The following is a 16815-nucleotide window of genomic DNA, read 5'->3' on the forward strand; positions in this document are numbered from 1 at the left end:
GAATGATCAGGACCGCGGACAGCACCCAACGTGCCCTTCGGTGGGGGCAGGAGGGAGCCAACCTCCAAAGGACTGGGTTTGTATGAGACTCTGAGTATTAGGGTTCCTCGTCAACTTCGCCGCATTTTACAGTTCTGTCTCAATTTTACTGACTCGCATGTAAAGACCAGCTCCTACGTGCAGAACCTGCTGACGAGGGAAGACGTATTTTCACGCCTCCCTCCTGCAGCGACTGCCATTGCTACGAACAAGGTCTTTGTTTATTCATTCGGGGAGGATGGAAATGGAAGGAGCGTGATGACATTTCAGGAACATTTAAATCCCAGATGTTGGTAAAAGAACAGGATATTGATGCCTTCAGTAGATATTGGCTGTAAGACACACACACACACACACACACACACACACACACACACAAAACATGTTAATTTTTTATTTAAAATGTACTAATTGTAGCTCAAATGACCGCAACCACTTCTCTTTGTTCAATTTTCGAAGATGGGCATCTCTTAGTTGTTTCCAAGCTCTGTGGCTAGATTCAAAAGTTACTGAACAAAAATGTATCTCTAGATCAGCTCCTCAAAAAACCTCATTAACAACCCTATGAGGTGTATTCACAGGGACATACACACACATATAAAATAAGGACAAATTATAATAGCATATTATTAGAATGGTGATAGTAAGTATTTTTGAAATATTAACATCCCTTGTTAACGCATTAAAAACCATTCTGCAAATACTTAGGACTCAGTATCAAGCAGAACAGGCTTCCCCCACTTTCTCTGATAATGAAACAGGCTACAAAATTGAACAGCTTTGTTAGTTTGCTCTTGGAAGCAATAATACGGCCACGGAACTTGCTGCGACCGTTCTGTCTCTTTACAAATGCTGTTAGGCTGGCCTGCCTTCCTTTCTTCTTCTTCTAAATGACTGATTGAGCTGGTGATTTAATCCTCTGCAGCAAGCATGTAAGACGAGGCTCTCAGAATGGCCAAGCCCCTGGCAAAGGACAGGGAAGCTGCTGGTCTTGCTGGAGGCTCAGCCAGCCAGGGCATCCAAGCAGCCACAGTGCAGCCGTCAGCATGTTTTCACTGTGCGAGTCCCACATTTCCCAGTTAGAAAACACACAGCCATTACCCCTTTCTGTGTTCCCACACAAGGCTCCCTTTTGTTTATTTGTGTTTGTTATCATATGGCTTATACCGACATGTTTGCTTGATTCCACTGGTGTGCACACATCACTGAGGGGGGAAGAAAAAGAAATGTCTATTGCAAACTTGTTAAAAGGAAAAAGGGACTCCCACTGGTTTTTTTTTTCCTGTGGGGGGGGGGGGGGGGGAACCCTCTGTTTAGAGGACAGGACGTTAACTCTTTGTGTCCCGGGAAAGAATGACTTCTTCGTGCACTTTAAATTTTGCAAAAGGCTTCTTTACTGATGGAGTGTCATAAATGAGAGGGAAAAAACGTTATTCACAGATGACCACGATTCTAGAAGCTGACGTTTTTTCGGACATAGAGAGTACATTAGCACAGGGGACCACTTTTATTTCATTCTGAACATACTTGAGCTGTTTTTACAAAAGCCATTTAAAGGACGACTACAAAAAACATCGGAAGCACTTTACTCTGGAACGATCAGTATTTCGGTTAACGCTTCTGGCAGAATCTTTCTATTTTGGAAAATTCAACAGGAACTGTGCAACATCTCTAGAGAGCTTACAGTAACGGGCTGTCCAGGAATGTTCATACATGACCTCCCTCCTAGAGCTTTTGTTGCTTACATCAATGACCTAAAATTCCAGTGCTCGTTTAATCCAGCTCCAGCTCTGAGTACGTATTTGGTGGGGTGGGTAGAAAGAGATGGAAATAGAAAGATACAGGGTCAAATCTGCTCCCGCTCCCCAAAGCTACTTTAGCAATTCCACAAAGCGGAGCCGTGGCCAGACCTGGAGTGGCGTGCTTCAGGAGACCATGTCCTTGAAAGTGAATAGGACCAGGAATCTCTTTAATCCTGTGGTCCTGTCACAAAGTCCTCTTCACAGACGCAGGCAGCCCCTGGGAGCACAATGGCCCAGGAGGTCTCTTCCCGGGTGATTTGGAAAGAGAAGAGTTAATGGCCCGCACACTCTCCCCACTCTCTCCCCAGGGCCAGGCTCAGTGACAAGCACAGCCCAGTCCCTAAAATGAAGAGCGAGCTTCTCTATTCTTCAGCATCTCTCGAATTAATTAGCTGGAAATGAGTCTTGTCAATGTTTTGGAAAGGCAGAAAGGGTGAAAAGAGATTGCTAGAATTAATCACAGTGAGAAACTACTTCAACTGCCTGCCAGAGTGCGGAAAACCCAACAGGCAGAGAAGAAAAGGAACCGGGCTGATTCGCCATCTGAAGGAACAAATGGAATCCGATCAAATGCTCCAGGCTTTGCCAAATAAGGGATGCACCCTCCCTCGAGAAGAAGAATTTATTATCTGTTGCCACAGTAAGTACAATGTATTACTGAAACGCACACTGTATCCATGGGGACAAAGGCAAACCAGACAGTTTCTAAAGCAAAGAAACAACAGGATACTCAGGTACTTTCACTTTCGAGCTTACCCACATCGAACTCTATTATCTAAAGGAGTCACGTGTTCCTGAATTTACACTTAGTAAATCTTCAAACACTTGCGATTTCACATACTGCAGAAGATGGAAAATCCAGGAAACAGATTCCAAAAATTCAGGTATTTTGATGGAGAGCTCATTCACTAAGAAGAAAAAAAATAGAACAAAATGACAGATATAACAGATCTATTTTTAAGAGTCATCCAAGGCGGGTGGGGAAACAGCAGATTTTGGTCAAGAGCGGAGAGAAACCTGGAACAACTCGCCCAGCATTCGACAGGGAGATGCCTGTGCTCTTCACAGTAGCCTTCTCTCCACCAGAAAATCCAGACACTTTGACCATGTAAAAATTCTGATATGGTTTTTCTATTTCCCCCCTAAAATGAGTTTGAACTTTTCAGACAACAGCAGCATAAAGCCAGGAGAACAACAACCAAAAAACCCCCAAATTATTGGCAACTAAATTTCAGGCTTTCTTGGCCATTTTAGAAAGTAAAGTGCTCTCAGCCATATTCTGCAGAAATTCAAAAGATTCATCTGAATGATAAGGAAAAGGCAAATGTATGAACATTCTTGAAATGCATGTAAAGTAATGTTTAAGGGATATGTAGGGCTTTAAAATGCTTCATTAGAAGAGCAGTTTAAAATCAATCATCTAGGGGCACCTGGGTGGCTCAGTGGGTTAAAGCCTCTGCTTTCAGCTCAGGTCATGATCCCAAGGTCCTGGGATCGAGCCCCACATCGGGCTCTCTGCTCAGCGGGGAGCCTGCTTCCTCCTCTCTCTCTGCCTGCCTCTCCGCCTACTTGGGATCTCTGTCTGTGAAATGAACAAATAAAATCTTTGGGAAAAACAAACAAACAAACAAACCTGTCACAGGCCGAGGGGACAGGGCGTTGGGACCCAGAGGGGGCCCCGGCACACTCACCAGTGGTGGCGGGTCACTAGTAGGCTTCAGAATCAGCTTGTCGCCTCTCTTCTCCACCTCAAAGCCCATCTTTTTCAGCAGGGACGCGTCCGCCAGCCCCTGCTCCTCCATCTTGGCGATGAGGTCTTGGTTCTGACTGTTGTCCTCGGTGAGGTTGCGGATGGCGTACACCACCCACTGGGTCAGAACTGGGGGCCGAGTGAAGGAATCTGCCGACACAGTTCCCCGTGTCTGAGGTTCACGTGAGCATGACGGGAAAGGGAGGGCAGGGACACAGCATCAGCGAACACGTTCTCACGGAGCGTGTGCTACGGACACGCCGCCCAAGAGGGAGTAATGAAAAAGCGGGAACACAGGCACTTACATGTATGTCCCACGTGTGTGCGCCCACGTGTGTGCCCGTGTGACGGCCAACATGGGGAGGTACTTGATCGAGATTTGATGAATGAACGAGCAGGGAAGCAACATCTGAACTCTGATCGCGTGCGCGCGCACAGAGACCCGTGGTGCTGAGCCGCCGGGGAAGAAGACACGATGGTGTCAGTCATGAAGATGCCAAGTGGGAAGCAGACATGAGACTCGTCTTGCCCAAAGCCAGCTCCGTTATAAAGAACTGCTCCCTAGCAGTCAGCACAGAATTCCCCTCATTCGGCTGCACTTGAAGGAGGGAGCCAGAAAGCCTTTGAAGGATTTGCTGCGTCCTCTGGCCTGGCTGCACCCAGCCCTCATCTGCACCCAGCCACGTCTGGGCAGCATCGGCCACAGCAGACAGAAGACAGGACGGCTGTGTTAGTTAGCAAGGTCTTTTCTTGAGTGACCAAGAACTGTGTAAATCTCAGGAAAGCATTAAACCTACGTTGTTCTAGAAAAGACTGCAGAGAAACCGGGTACCAACTCATGGATCCAGGGACACAAAAGCGATGCCCAGAACAGCGGGCCTGGCACTCTCTGTTGGTCCAGAGGGGAACAGCAAACACCCAGGGGAGTAAACACTTTCTCTGAGAAAGCAAGACCTCCCTGCCCCCGATCGGACGGACGTTGGCAAGAAAAACAGTCCCTTTCCCCTGACTGCCCCATGCTTCCTGTGCCGGCATTTCTGATGTCAGAATGGGGTATCTCTGTCCCCGCCACGATGTATCAGACTCTTTAGCCTGAAGGTCCTGGCTCCCAGCACAGCGGCGAGGCCGGGCCCCTCGCTGGACACGAGGCCACAGAGAAAGGCTTCAATAAAGCCTGTGGCTCTTTCTTGTAGACTCTGAGACAGAATGCCAATCAAACTGCTTCCCCAGCCCCGTAACCTCCGAGTAAGACCGTAAGGAACGAGCCTGTCCACTCAGGTCAGATGGCGGAGGTGCAGGAAACACGACCTTCATGTTCAGGACAGATCTTCAGGGGTTTTACGAAGTTACTCCCTCCCAGTCCCTCTGACACGCCCACACTGGTTCACAATCCCGACAAGGCCTTCGAGCTCTCCCCTGATCACAGACGCTCCACGCGTCCCTGCCCCTCCCGCCTGGGGGCACGGGCAGCCCCGAGAAGAGGGTGAGCAGATGTGTGCTGGGGCAGTGACCCTCTGCTCTCTGGAGGTCTATCATTAGGGGCACTCGTGAGGATAAATGACTAACCTGTTCCAGATGGCACAGAGTCGGAATGGGTGGTGCCCAGCTGATGCCGATTCTGTAATTAGTCGTCACCCTTCGGTGGGAGAACATCCTTCTGCCATTTACCTGTCATTCTTCGCTGAGAAGGCCCAGCACCTTTATCAGGGCCGTTATTTCCTTTCTGGAGACAAAAATACTCGAATGCACAAAGCCTAACTGTAACGTTCTCACCCTATTCCACGATCACCGGACCCCCATTCTACACCAGTTTAGAAAGAATAAAAGGGAGGATTGTGGACAAAAACTTCTACCACGTTAGTGAATTTCTGAACCATGAATCATGTGCTGCAAGCAATTTCTCATCAAGAATAACATCACTCTACAGGTTCACCTCCTCACTTTTTGTATGGAAAGGGAGAAGCAGGGTCAGGAGACCTGACTGAAGGAGCCAACCACCGACGGGTAAACTTAGGCAAGAACAGATAGAAGACTGAACTATTTTAGCTCACGTGTCAAATTCCTGAATGCCAATGATAGGAAGCAAAGCACTTCTTTCTAAAGCTTCCTGGTAATTCACTGAAATGTGACTGAAAGCAGGAAACCCGAAACCCCCCTACATGCCCCAGAGCTCCTGGAAACGGGGTGGGGGGTGTGGCTCGGTCACGGAGGAACCGCGCCAGCCTTTCATGCTGCCAGGCGAAAGGCAGGATGTCTCTGGAGAATGCACTACCGCCCAGAGCGGCAGTGGTCAAACCGTTACTGGGCAAACGAGACCCCTGCCCAAGGGCCACCGCGTCCCTCTCCTGCCAGGCACCCTTGACACCAAGTGGGCTGCGAACACTACCAGTGACCTCGGTCTGCGTCTGTGCGTCCACCCAAACACCCCGTGAAGTCTTCCTGCGCAGGTGCGAGGCCTGCACGACGTGTGACCCCGGGAGTGACATCTCCCCACTCAGCACGTGGGCGGGGCCGTGGGGACACGGCGGGACCCGCACAAACGTGTTTTTCTCTTGCTCTCAGGGTGGTTTCCTGACTCAGGGCTCTGCAGGCCGGAGGAAGGGGAAGACAGGAAACCCATCCACATGCAGCCCAGGCGAGAAAGCTTCGTGCTCTGGGTCAGCAAAGGGTCGGGACAACAGCCCCCAGGAGAATTCCCACCACGTGGGCAGACGAGAGCACATCTGTCATGCTCCTGGTGCTGAGGCACCCGAGGCGTTTTGTGAAAATCCTGCCCCTGTGGCTTCGTAGCACCTCACCCTCACAGCGCCAGGAAACTCCACACTGACAGGCCCGCCCCGTCTACCTCCCGGGAGAGAGCAGCACAGACCTGGCAAGGGCGCTGCTGCCAGCGGGGCCAGCACTGCGCCAGGAACTAGACGCAAAAGCCGTGAACTTCTCGGGGGACAGACCCCCGGCACAGCCCCCAGATGGACAGCCTAGCAGACCAGGCAGAAAAGCCTGAAGCATAAGAGGCATTTTTGTAGTTTTCCAAAGTCGGTGCTCGGAGGGCCAGAGGATGGAGCCGAGGGAGAGGAGGGGCGGGGCGGAGCAGGGCCACAGGCGGGAGCCGGCTCCTAGGCACACCTTGAACGTGAGAAATAACCAGAGGACAAAACCGCCCGCCTCTGCACTTACATGCGCGCTTCACATTCTTATGTAAGGAAAATGGTACTTGTTTAAAAGAGGAGGATTTCATGGAGTCGGAGCACGGCGTCCCGCCGCACACTTTTCCTGGGCAGAGAGGAAAGACGCGCTCTGCCCCTCCGCCCCCCGCGAGCGCCCGCACTCCGGGCCGGTGTTGTCTGGCTACAGATTAAGTGCCGCACAGACGTGCTCGACTGGGCCCCGATTTCTCGGGAGAACATTCTAGGCCTGCTGTCTGGGCTCTCTCACTTAATGATAATTAAAAAACCAAATTGAGTGGTTGTGTCTTTCATAAAATTCGGTCTGAAAAGAGAAGCACTGAAACACAGCCCTTCCGGGCGGGCTCTCACGCGCGAGCCCAGCTCATGAATATGCATGGCGGTCCTTGTTAGCGTCCTGAAAGCCGGGAGCCCTGGGCGGCCCTGAGTGTCACTAGGGAGATTAAAGCGAGTCCCAGTTAATATTCACATGGCCCTCTTGTTCCCGCTCTGAAGAGACAGACGGAAAGAAAGAGTGGGGGAGAAAACTAAACATCTTCCAAAGTCTAATCCTACCAACACGTGAAGTGCTTTATTGTGTGCTCAGCTTTAGAGAGACTGCTTCTAAAGTTTCCATAGCTACTGCAAATACAAGGCGTGAGCCTGGGAGCTACAGAGCTACCTTGAAAGGGCCCTGCCAGCAGCGACCTCGAGCAAGGACGCCACAGGGCCAGCTGGCTCCTCCGCGGAGGGCTCCGGTGTCTGGAAACAGGCACAAGCACAAAGACCGAGCGGCTCAGGACTGCTGAGCTTGGGAAGGGGAAGGCCGCTCCCGGGACCCGAGCCACGGCCCCGGGTTCAGAAAGACACAGGCCCAGCACCGAACCTTGTGGCTTGGCACAAGCGAGGTGATGAGGTGTGTTCACGGGCCACAAAAATGGGGGCCGGCAGATGACACGATCTAGGAAAAAATACCGCACAGCAAGGCTATTACTAGCTAGCACATGTATGTGTCAAATTCATTTTACAGATTATTTATTCGAGAGAGAGAGAGAGAGTGAGAGAGCGCATGTACACGCAAGCCAGGGAGGGGGAAAGGGCAGAGGAAAAGGGAGAAGCAGGCTTCCCGCGGAGCAGGGAGCCCGAAGTGGGGCTTGCTCTCAGGACCCTGAGATCCGGACCTGAGCCGAAGGCAGACGCTTAATGACTAAGTCACCCAGGCGCGCCCCAAATTCACTTTAAAGTCAGGTGAGTGTAAACACTAAAGCTGGAACTGTCCGACGAGGAAGACTCCCTCTAAGAAAGGCAATATCTTTCAGTTACTGGACCAGAGGCACTTCCAAAGCCCTGTGCTGTACGGGAACGCCGGGGCTGGGGTAGAAGACAGGGACTCCCTTCTGGTCAAGCTCTGGCTCTCCAGCTGAAGATTGCTGAGAACGGAGGTTGGCAAATTAGGGTTTGTGTTTCTGTGCAGACACAAGTTTAGTTTTTGTATCTTTAAATGCTTGGGAAAATAATCAAGACTACTCTTAGTGTGTGACACGTGAAAATTATTTGAAACTCAGACTGCAGTGTCCAGAATAAGTAAAGTTTTATTGGTACGCAGCCATGCCCATTCATTTATGTACAGACTCTGGCTGCTTTTTTGCTCCAACAGCTGAGCTGTGGGGCTGCGGCAGAGACAGGACAGTGGGCACAGCCAAAAATACCTATGAAAAGGTTGGCCAACCTCTGGCATAGAACATGGAAGGCATCAGTAGGTATCTGTTGAATTTTATAAACGAGCTTTTAAAAGTACTGGCATTAGGGGCGCCTGGGTGGCTCAGTGGGTTAAAGCCTCTGCCTTTGGCTCAGGTCATGATCCCAGGGTCCTGGGATCGAGTCCCACATAGGAATCTCTGCTCCGCAGGGAGTCTGCTTCCCCCTCTCTCTCTGCCTGCCTCTCTGCCTACCTGTGATCTCTGTCTGTCAAATAAATAAATAAAATCTTTAAAAAAAAAAGTACTAGCATCGAAAAACTTACATTAAATTAAAACAATTTAAATATATTAAAAGATTTTGCTGATGTGTATACATATTATATGTCCTATCTAAATACAATGCTTTATATACTGTGTGTATATAGATGTATAATGGATACATCTAGATTTAATAGAATCTCTACTAGGCATATATCCAATAGACATACTGTATTTTAGAATCTACACTTAATTTTTGCTTCCAGGATATATTCTTCAACATTACTTGTAGACAACAAGCCCACGTATGGCAAGGGATTTATGTAGTGCCTAATAAAGTATACTATTTCATAGAGCAGAGAGTATGAAAAATCTTTTATGAGGCTGGTCTGAGAAGACGACGTTCAGTGAGGCAAGTGCACTTTCAGCAGGCTTCCCCCCAAATCAGTAATAATCTTTGCTAAAGAGGAGGATGGTGTCACACAAGCTCCATATCTAAACTAGTATCTTCACAGAATTGGTAAAATTGCAGAATTTTTCAGAGTGCAAGAAGGGAGTTTAGTTTAAAACGGTTTGGGAAATGCTTTACGTTGCTAAAAACCAAAATACTTCTCAATATGTCATGTCTGCCAGCCCAAGACCCAGCACGGGCCATGGCATCGGAAGAGCGCCTTCTCTTCCTGCTGCGGTGACCTGCTTCCGCCCTCCTCCGAGCCGCTCAAGCCGGAGGAGCCGTCCCTGTGTCGGGGATGGCGTGTTTGGGGTTGGAGGGGGCGTTCCCTGAGTCCTAACCAACCTCAGCCCCGCTCTCCAAGTCTTCGCTTTCTGAGGGAAAACGTGGCACTTCCCAAACTGCTGCCCGGGGACCCCTGGGCTCCCCTGAGCCTTCCGCGGGAGGAGGAGCTCACGCAAGCCAAGGAGGACTTGCGGGTGCAGGCGGTGAAGGAGGAAGAGCCCTCGCGGCTCAGGGGCGTTGGGAGGGTAAGCAGGGGCCGAGCTGCGGAGGCAGGAGAGGTGGCAGTTTAGCCGGACGCCGAGCAGGGGAGGCGGTCGGGCAGGAGAGGTCCTTGAGGAGGGACAGACCCAGAAACCACCACCAGCCTTCCTCCCCAAAGCCAGCCACGCTTCTCCTGCACAGGCTGCCTCTACCTCCAAAAGACGACATAGGTCACCTCACTGCCCCCCCGTCTACGGCCTTCACACTCATGTGTCACTCAGCTAACGACACACTCTTCTTCATCAGAAAATTAGAGTAGGAGTCTCTCTAGCGTGGACTGTATCCGGGGGTCTCCCTGCTGGAAATCCGTATGCCCAATAACCATCGCAAAACCAGCCATTTGGCTCCCTCTTCCCTCTCCAAATCGTTGGTCGATCTGGTTTCTAACTTCCCTCCACAGTTTTGTATTTTAATATGAGGGAACATCTGTGGTTCCCGTGTCTCAGCGTCGTGCCAATTCCTGCTGCCCGGGCCCTGCGGTGTGTCGTGTCTTAACAGCATTTACACACGGATGGACGCGTCCTCTCTTATTTGCCAATTACCGGCTAGTTGTGAATCCCGGGAGTGGTTAAAAACAAGAATGCTGCCGGAAGAGCCGGGCGGCGGGGGGCGGCTAACTGCCGGGTCTGCAGATCAGAGGTCCCATCTGAAGAAATAGAGTAATACTTGGGGGTGGTATGTGCTCCGAGAAGGAGCAGCTCATCTTCTCGGAGGGAAGAGTCATCCCTGAAACACCATCTCTGAAAGCAGAGGCTGTCTGCCGGCCCCGAGATCCCTCGGGAACCGGGACTTCAAAGGAAGTACGGACGACAAGGCCCAGGAAAACAAACCAACTCGGACGGTTCGGTGTCCATGCAAATGTCAACCAAAGACATCCTCTCTCTGGGCCTAACCCAAATCGGCACTCTCTTACTCCCTCAGTGACTCTGAAACAAAGGGCACGTTCTCTGTCCTCCGTGCGCACAATTTACTTTCCGTAAGTGGAGCTTTTCCAGGGCTGGTCCGACAGTGACCACCTCACGGGCCTCCTCCCCTCTCCCCAGCCTGGACCGTGCCTCCAACCCCACATGGCCGGCCCCATGTCCTCGGCGGCAGCTCGCTCTGGGCCCTTTACAAATCCCAGATGTAGAAAGGCCCAACATCCAAGATGAGCAAAGAAGACGTCGCTGTCGCCGTGACCAGCCAGCCTGTGCATCTGGCATGGGGGTGACGGGAAGGCGACACCCGCCCTCCGTCACCACACGCACTCCCTCCCCACTCCACAAGCTTGTGTGGCTGAGTGAGGGCCGCGCGGCAGGTACCCCACATCCACGGGGTTTGGTGGTAAAGGATCCTACGGCCCTGAGACTAATTTCGTCCATTACGTATTCTGGAATCATCTTACCAGCCACTTGAAAGCATAGTGTGGTACGAAGAGTCAGAGTCTGGCGTCCGTGTCACACAACAGGTTTTGGGATCAGAAACAACCAATTCCACTTCTAACTTAAACCACATGAAGGGCTTCTGGGGCCACGAAGCCGTTCCGTTTGTATCCGGGGCAGCCCTCCAATGTCGCTTCTGAGATGCCAGCCCAGCCCCCACATGCCGTGTGCTCGGCCGGGCCCGAACATGGTGGGCAGGGCCCAGAGACTCAATGGCACGGGGAGGATTCCTCTAAAGCCCCTCATGCTGGGGGTTCCTCCCCTCCGTGACCCCCCCCCCCCTCGGTGCCCCTTCTCAGGCTGCTGTTACCGGGAAAATATTTAGTCCTTCTAGGGAACGTGCGCACCTGTGTGCAGGTACTGCTGTCCTCATCCCCGGAGTTCCCGGCACACAGAGAGAGACGCGGATTGGCTGGACGAAGGGCCGTGGGTGCCTGCCTTCTCTCTCCCTGGAATCTTCCGCACCATTGGGACCATGTGTGAGACGTTACTGAGTAAACAAATGCGGACACCCAGCGCTGCTCGGAGTTGGGCTTGGTGTTGCAGGGGGAGGTGGCCACGGCTGACGTGGAGACCGAGGCAGGAGAGGTCCCATCGTGAAGCCCTGAGGACTGACCGCGTGTGAGCAGAGGGAGCGCAGCAGAGACAACCCAGAAGCCCCAAGCCCCGTGTGCTGGGCAAGAGGACGCTTGCCAGGTGCGCTGTGCCCTTCGGGATAAGGGACTCGCTGGGCCACTAGCTGCCTCAAATGAACTTCTCTTCAAAGACGACATTACTGCTGCCTTTGATGTGAGCATGGCTGGGCTGGAGGACCGAACCCCAGCAGAGGGTCAGACCACTTGATCCTCTACAAACGCACCACGCCACAGGGGCGCACAACCACCCCATTTTACTGATGAGAACACAAGACACAGAGGCTCGAGCTTGTCCGCGGTCACACAACCAGAAGGGGCCAAGCCAGGGTCGGAGCAACGTGGTGACGTGGCTTCCAAGCACTTGCAAGCGGGCGCACAGGCAGGGGGAGAGGTCGGCAGGAAGGGCGGGTCTGCCTTCCTCACTCTGACCATGAGCTTCTAGACTTTGCCGATACCACCCGTTAAAAGGCGGCTAGGTTTCCTGACACTTGAAATCAGGTCCCTGTCTCTTTGAAGAAATCCCAAACAGGACAGGCTGGGAGATACTAGAGCGACCACCTCTGTGAAATTACCTGGGAAGCGGCCAATGAAGAGTTCAAATTAAATTAGTATTTGGGGCAGGAAGAGTAAGTAGTGTCATCTACATGACGGAGACCAGGGCTGGCCTAGCGCTGACGGCGTCCCACGTCACGGAGGCACAGCTAAGGGTCAGAGATGCTGCCGAGCTACTGAGGCTCAGGAGAAGAGCGAACAGTGTGGGGTTCTGGCAGACGGGCGACGAGAGACAGCGGGCGCGGAGAGGCGAGGAGGCTTCTCCTGCTGTGTACACTAGGCACCGGGCATCTGTTGTCACTGTCCTTGGCCCAGAAGTCACTAGTCACCTGGGGGCAGTCTGCTCCATGGGTACCCCATGGCCGTCCTGCGCGCCTCGCCCCTGCTCCTTGCCACACCCCAGAAAGTCAGCAGGGGAGGGGCTGGCGGCTCTCATTCCTGCCGTTGGCTTCTGTTTCCACCACTGACACGCGAGCTGAGAGCGGAGCGCAGAGCAGGAAGCTCGCTCCTCCTTGTTATGGGAGGAGCTCTGCTGGATCCATTTCAAGGTGACGGCGACCTCCAGCAGACATTGATCATGTGCAAATACCTTCCACAGTTACTGGAAATAACTACCATGGACCCTCCAGATGATATAAAGGCCATAGTTGGTTGTGACGGCGACATTAAGTTCTAAAGCTCCTCCTGGACACTTGTCTGTCTTAAAGCTTCGAGAACACCGGCTATTTCACTTTGGGGGTAAAATCTCCTTCAGTTTCAGACATCTAATACCCCAACACGTTTTTCCACCTCTACACCGACATGCTTCTTCAGCACAACCCCGGAATGAGCACAGGGTGTAGACACAGACAAGCGGCTGGCCCCACACCCGGCTTCCGGAGAACTGAACCACCATCTAGTCACCCACGCAGCAGACGGGAAGACACTGCACTCCATGCGGGGGACACCACAGCTCCCAGCATGGTCACATGCCTGCCCCTGTAGCACCCACATTCCCGAGACCAACGCATTGGACAGGAGTGGTGGAGGATGCGTGAGGAGGCACTGCCAGGCTGAGGCCCACGGGAGACAAAGAAACCGGTCACCTAGTCACCTAGCGAGCTCGGGCAGACGGCTGGGGGCTGCACACAAGCCCGTGGCGCCAAGAAACGTCGAGGGGGCCCCTCAGTGGCTGGAGCGAGATGTACGGGGCAGAGGTAGGCGGACACCGCACCTCCTGGGCGTTCAGGAGACGGTAAGCCATCTCTGTTTTATTCCAGTACAATTAGAAGCCACGGGCAGGAGCGAAGCAGAAAATTCAAGACACACTCCTGGGCAGCTGTGCGGACAGTGGTTTGGAGAGGCAAGTGTGGGAAGCTGGGGGGGAGGTCCATGAGGAGACCCCAGGGGCCAGAGGGAGGTTGTGGAACAGGACAGGCCTAGGCTCAAATCCCAACGCTGCCATCTCCAAAGATGTGGGACTTTGGGCAGTTTACACAAGCTTGTCAGGGTAAAGCTGCTTGGGTCATCTGCAGGGACAGCACCTGGCGCCCAGCACTGTTCAGGGACAGCAGAGGGCCCCGGGCAGGCTGTGGAAGCCCGGCTCCTGTCTGGCCTGGGGCTTCATGACCCCCGTCTCAACTTCTCCTATTTAGTGAGGGGGACGACGACATTCCCCAGCATGTCAGAGGCTAATCCAGGACTCAGACGAAGCTCTTGGCTCCCGGAGTGAGAAAGTACAGGTTCTAAATGCCGTGCCTGCTCTCACCAGCAGAGCGCAGAGCCATGGTCGGTTACAAAACCTTTTTGCCTCCACTTCCTCTTCTGTAGAATGGGGTCCTGACAGGTTCTGTCTCACAGAGTGCTCATGGGGTTTAAATAAAATCCTGAGGCCCGGGATGCAAGAGGCTAGCTCTGCTAGACACACGGGCCGGCCGCCACTGCCTCTGCTGCAGGGAGCCCCCCTGCGGTCAACAAAGCTGGGCCACAGCGAGAGCTAGACTCGCCCGTGTCAGGAAAAACCCCGTCATTCAACTGTCAGAACCAGTTAGTTCTCTGACTGCTACCCACGTGACTGCTCAGTGCATCCCCGAAATCAGTGTCCCCGCCAGCATCTGATGGCACATGCGGGTCTTGTTAAATGCAGCAGCATTCCTGGGTTTCTTCATTCTCCCTCTGTCACTTTTCAACGAGGGGACAGGGCAATGGCGATCACCATGGAGGACGAAGGAGCAGAAACGGTGTATCTGCGCACACGCACCTGTGTGCTCCAGAAGCATCGAGTCAGGATGGGCATGGGCTGATGCCACAGTGCTGCTGACCTTCGTGAACATTCGTGGAAAGCAGCACGGAATTCCAGCTGAGTATCACAGTCCCAATGCTACATGACAGCAGAAGCTGAAACAATGAAAGAGGGTCTTGCTCGAACTGGGATCATGGAAGACTTCTCTCCAATACACAGAATTTATTTCAAACTGGACGAACCAGTAGGGGTTGGCCAGTGCACACAGGGGAGCAGCCCAGGTCGAGCAGCAGCAGGTGTAGGCCTGGGAGAGGGAAGAGCCGGAGGTACCAGTGGAAGAGGGAGGCCAGTGCGCCAGGAGGGGAATCAGGAAGGGCTGATGGGCGGGGTGAGGCCGGGAGGAGGGAGGTCAGGAAGAGGCACCCCCTCCTCACCCCTGCTCAAGCCAGCCCTCACTACAGAGCCCTCTCTTTGCCAGGAACATCTGAGCACCTGTCCTCAAGGTACCCCCACCAGACCGCAGGCCTCACGAGAGCAGAGAAGGCGTCTCCTCCTTGGCCAGCACTGTGTCCCCAGCAGACAGCAGGAAACACAGACAGAATCCACAGATGGAAGTGATGACAGACACCAGGGACCTGAATCCAGCAACACAGGAAAAGGATCGTGCAGGAAAGGCTGTTTAACATTCGAAATTGGCTCTCCCGGCTGTCAAGACGGTCGTGTACTACAATGAAGACGGTATCAGGTAGGAACCATGGAAAGCCAATCTTCTGAACACAGAACAGAAACAGAATCATACCTAAGGGACAGTGACACGTGTCCCACAGAGCCAGGGGTGAAAGGAAGGTCTTCTCGTGGTAGGGCGACTACAGAAGCACGGGAGGACAATGAAAACCTGCACCCCGGCTGCATGCCTGGTAAGAGTGAGCTTCTGGTAGACCTCAGATCTGTCAGCAAGGCAGAACTACAGAGCTGCCAGCAAAAATACAGAAAGAAGCTCTTCCAGCCTCAGGGTCTCAGTGAGACACAAACCCACTAACCACAGAGGGAAGAAAAAACTCGCCCAAGCACCCCAGAAGTCAGATCAGAGTCCGTTCTGGAAAGTCGTGCTGGGTAAGAAGGGGCCCAAAGGAGCCCTCCAGGGGACAGGGCCGGTCTTCTGGGTGACGGCTGTGGCGTGCGTGCGTATGTGGGGACACCCACACGTTGTGCATAGTACACTGACCTCTCAGTAAGAAAGACACCTAAGAAAAATAAAAAACAAGAAAATAAGACAAGCCACGGATCGGAGAGACGCTTTCAATTCACATAAACGAACAAACGAGTCACACCCTGAATACAGGAACTGCTTCCATGTCTCAACTGAAGAAAAGGAAAGAAAATGTAAATAGAGACAAAAAAGTATCTGGTGGCACCTTTGTGACACGGGAAGTCCCAATGGTCAGCAAGTGTCAAAACGTGCTTGTGACTGAGGACAGCGTCTCCCGCAGCATCCCGGAAGCGCGCTGTACGCGTCGGAACAGCAAACATCTTAAAGTCCCTATCAAGCGCCAGGGAGCACGCAGGACAGGAGAATACACTGGTACAGCCAGCTCTGAAGAGTGTGGTGTCACGGAGGAGCACGCTCAAGGTAAACAAGCTGCAAGACGGAGATTCCAGAAATGTTCGTGGCGCCGTTCACGATCGACGGTAGCAGCCCCCAAGTTAAAATACCTAAATGCCCAGCAACAGCTCAGAGAAAAAGCTGCTGCCGGGAGAGAACGCCGTGAGCCGTCGGCAGTGATCTGGAGGGGGGAGTCTGCTGGCAGGTGACAAAACAACGCAGGCCAGGACTCCTCGTAAGCCGATCCGGAGACGGCCAACCGCAGCCCCTTGCGCGGGGAGGCGAGCCCACCGGGGAAGGGCGTACGCGGCGGCGGCGGGCTCGGCACAGCCGGGCCAGGACTCTGTCCGCACCTGGGAGCTGGTTCCGCACACGCCTGCTTCACAATCTTTTACAAGCGGTGCCTATATACTCTTCCCACTTCCCGGTAAGCACCTTCTGTGTCAAGGCAGAACAGTCTCGAACACTCAGCATGACAACTGAACTGGGCCTAGAGGTGTGGGGTCCGCCAACTAGCCTGTACGAAGAAACACTGCCCCTGACACCCCAACCTTCCGAATCCCGTGGGTTCTACGGTCTCAGCGATGGAACAGCAGTGCGTGGGCATCAGTGCTCCGGCAGCCCGGTGGGAGGCGGCTGGGCACCTTTGCCTCTGTTTCCGTCTCGAAAACCT

General features: G+C 53.0%; 1 protein-coding gene across 3 annotated transcripts in view; it reads right to left on the reverse strand.

Annotated features, from left to right (window-relative positions):
* Positions 1-1523: 1523 nt before the first annotated feature.
* The window catches only part of ATXN10 (ataxin 10), a 159203-nt gene continuing 143911 nt past the window's right edge, over positions 1524-16815 (reverse strand). For all 3 annotated transcript variants that reach the window (XM_059401783.1, XM_059401784.1, XM_059401785.1), the window contains 2 exons: positions 3533-3720; positions 1524-2749 (listed from right to left, as the gene is read on the reverse strand). In XM_059401783.1, coding sequence (XP_059257766.1) covers positions 2747-2749; positions 3533-3720 — 191 coding nt within the window. In that variant the 3' untranslated portion in view covers positions 1524-2746. The remainder of the gene's footprint in view (positions 2750-3532; positions 3721-16815) is intronic.

The sequence above is a fragment of the Mustela nigripes genome, chromosome 6 (genome assembly GCF_022355385.1).
Source record: "Mustela nigripes isolate SB6536 chromosome 6, MUSNIG.SB6536, whole genome shotgun sequence".
Classification (NCBI taxonomy): domain Eukaryota; kingdom Metazoa; phylum Chordata; class Mammalia; order Carnivora; family Mustelidae; genus Mustela; species Mustela nigripes.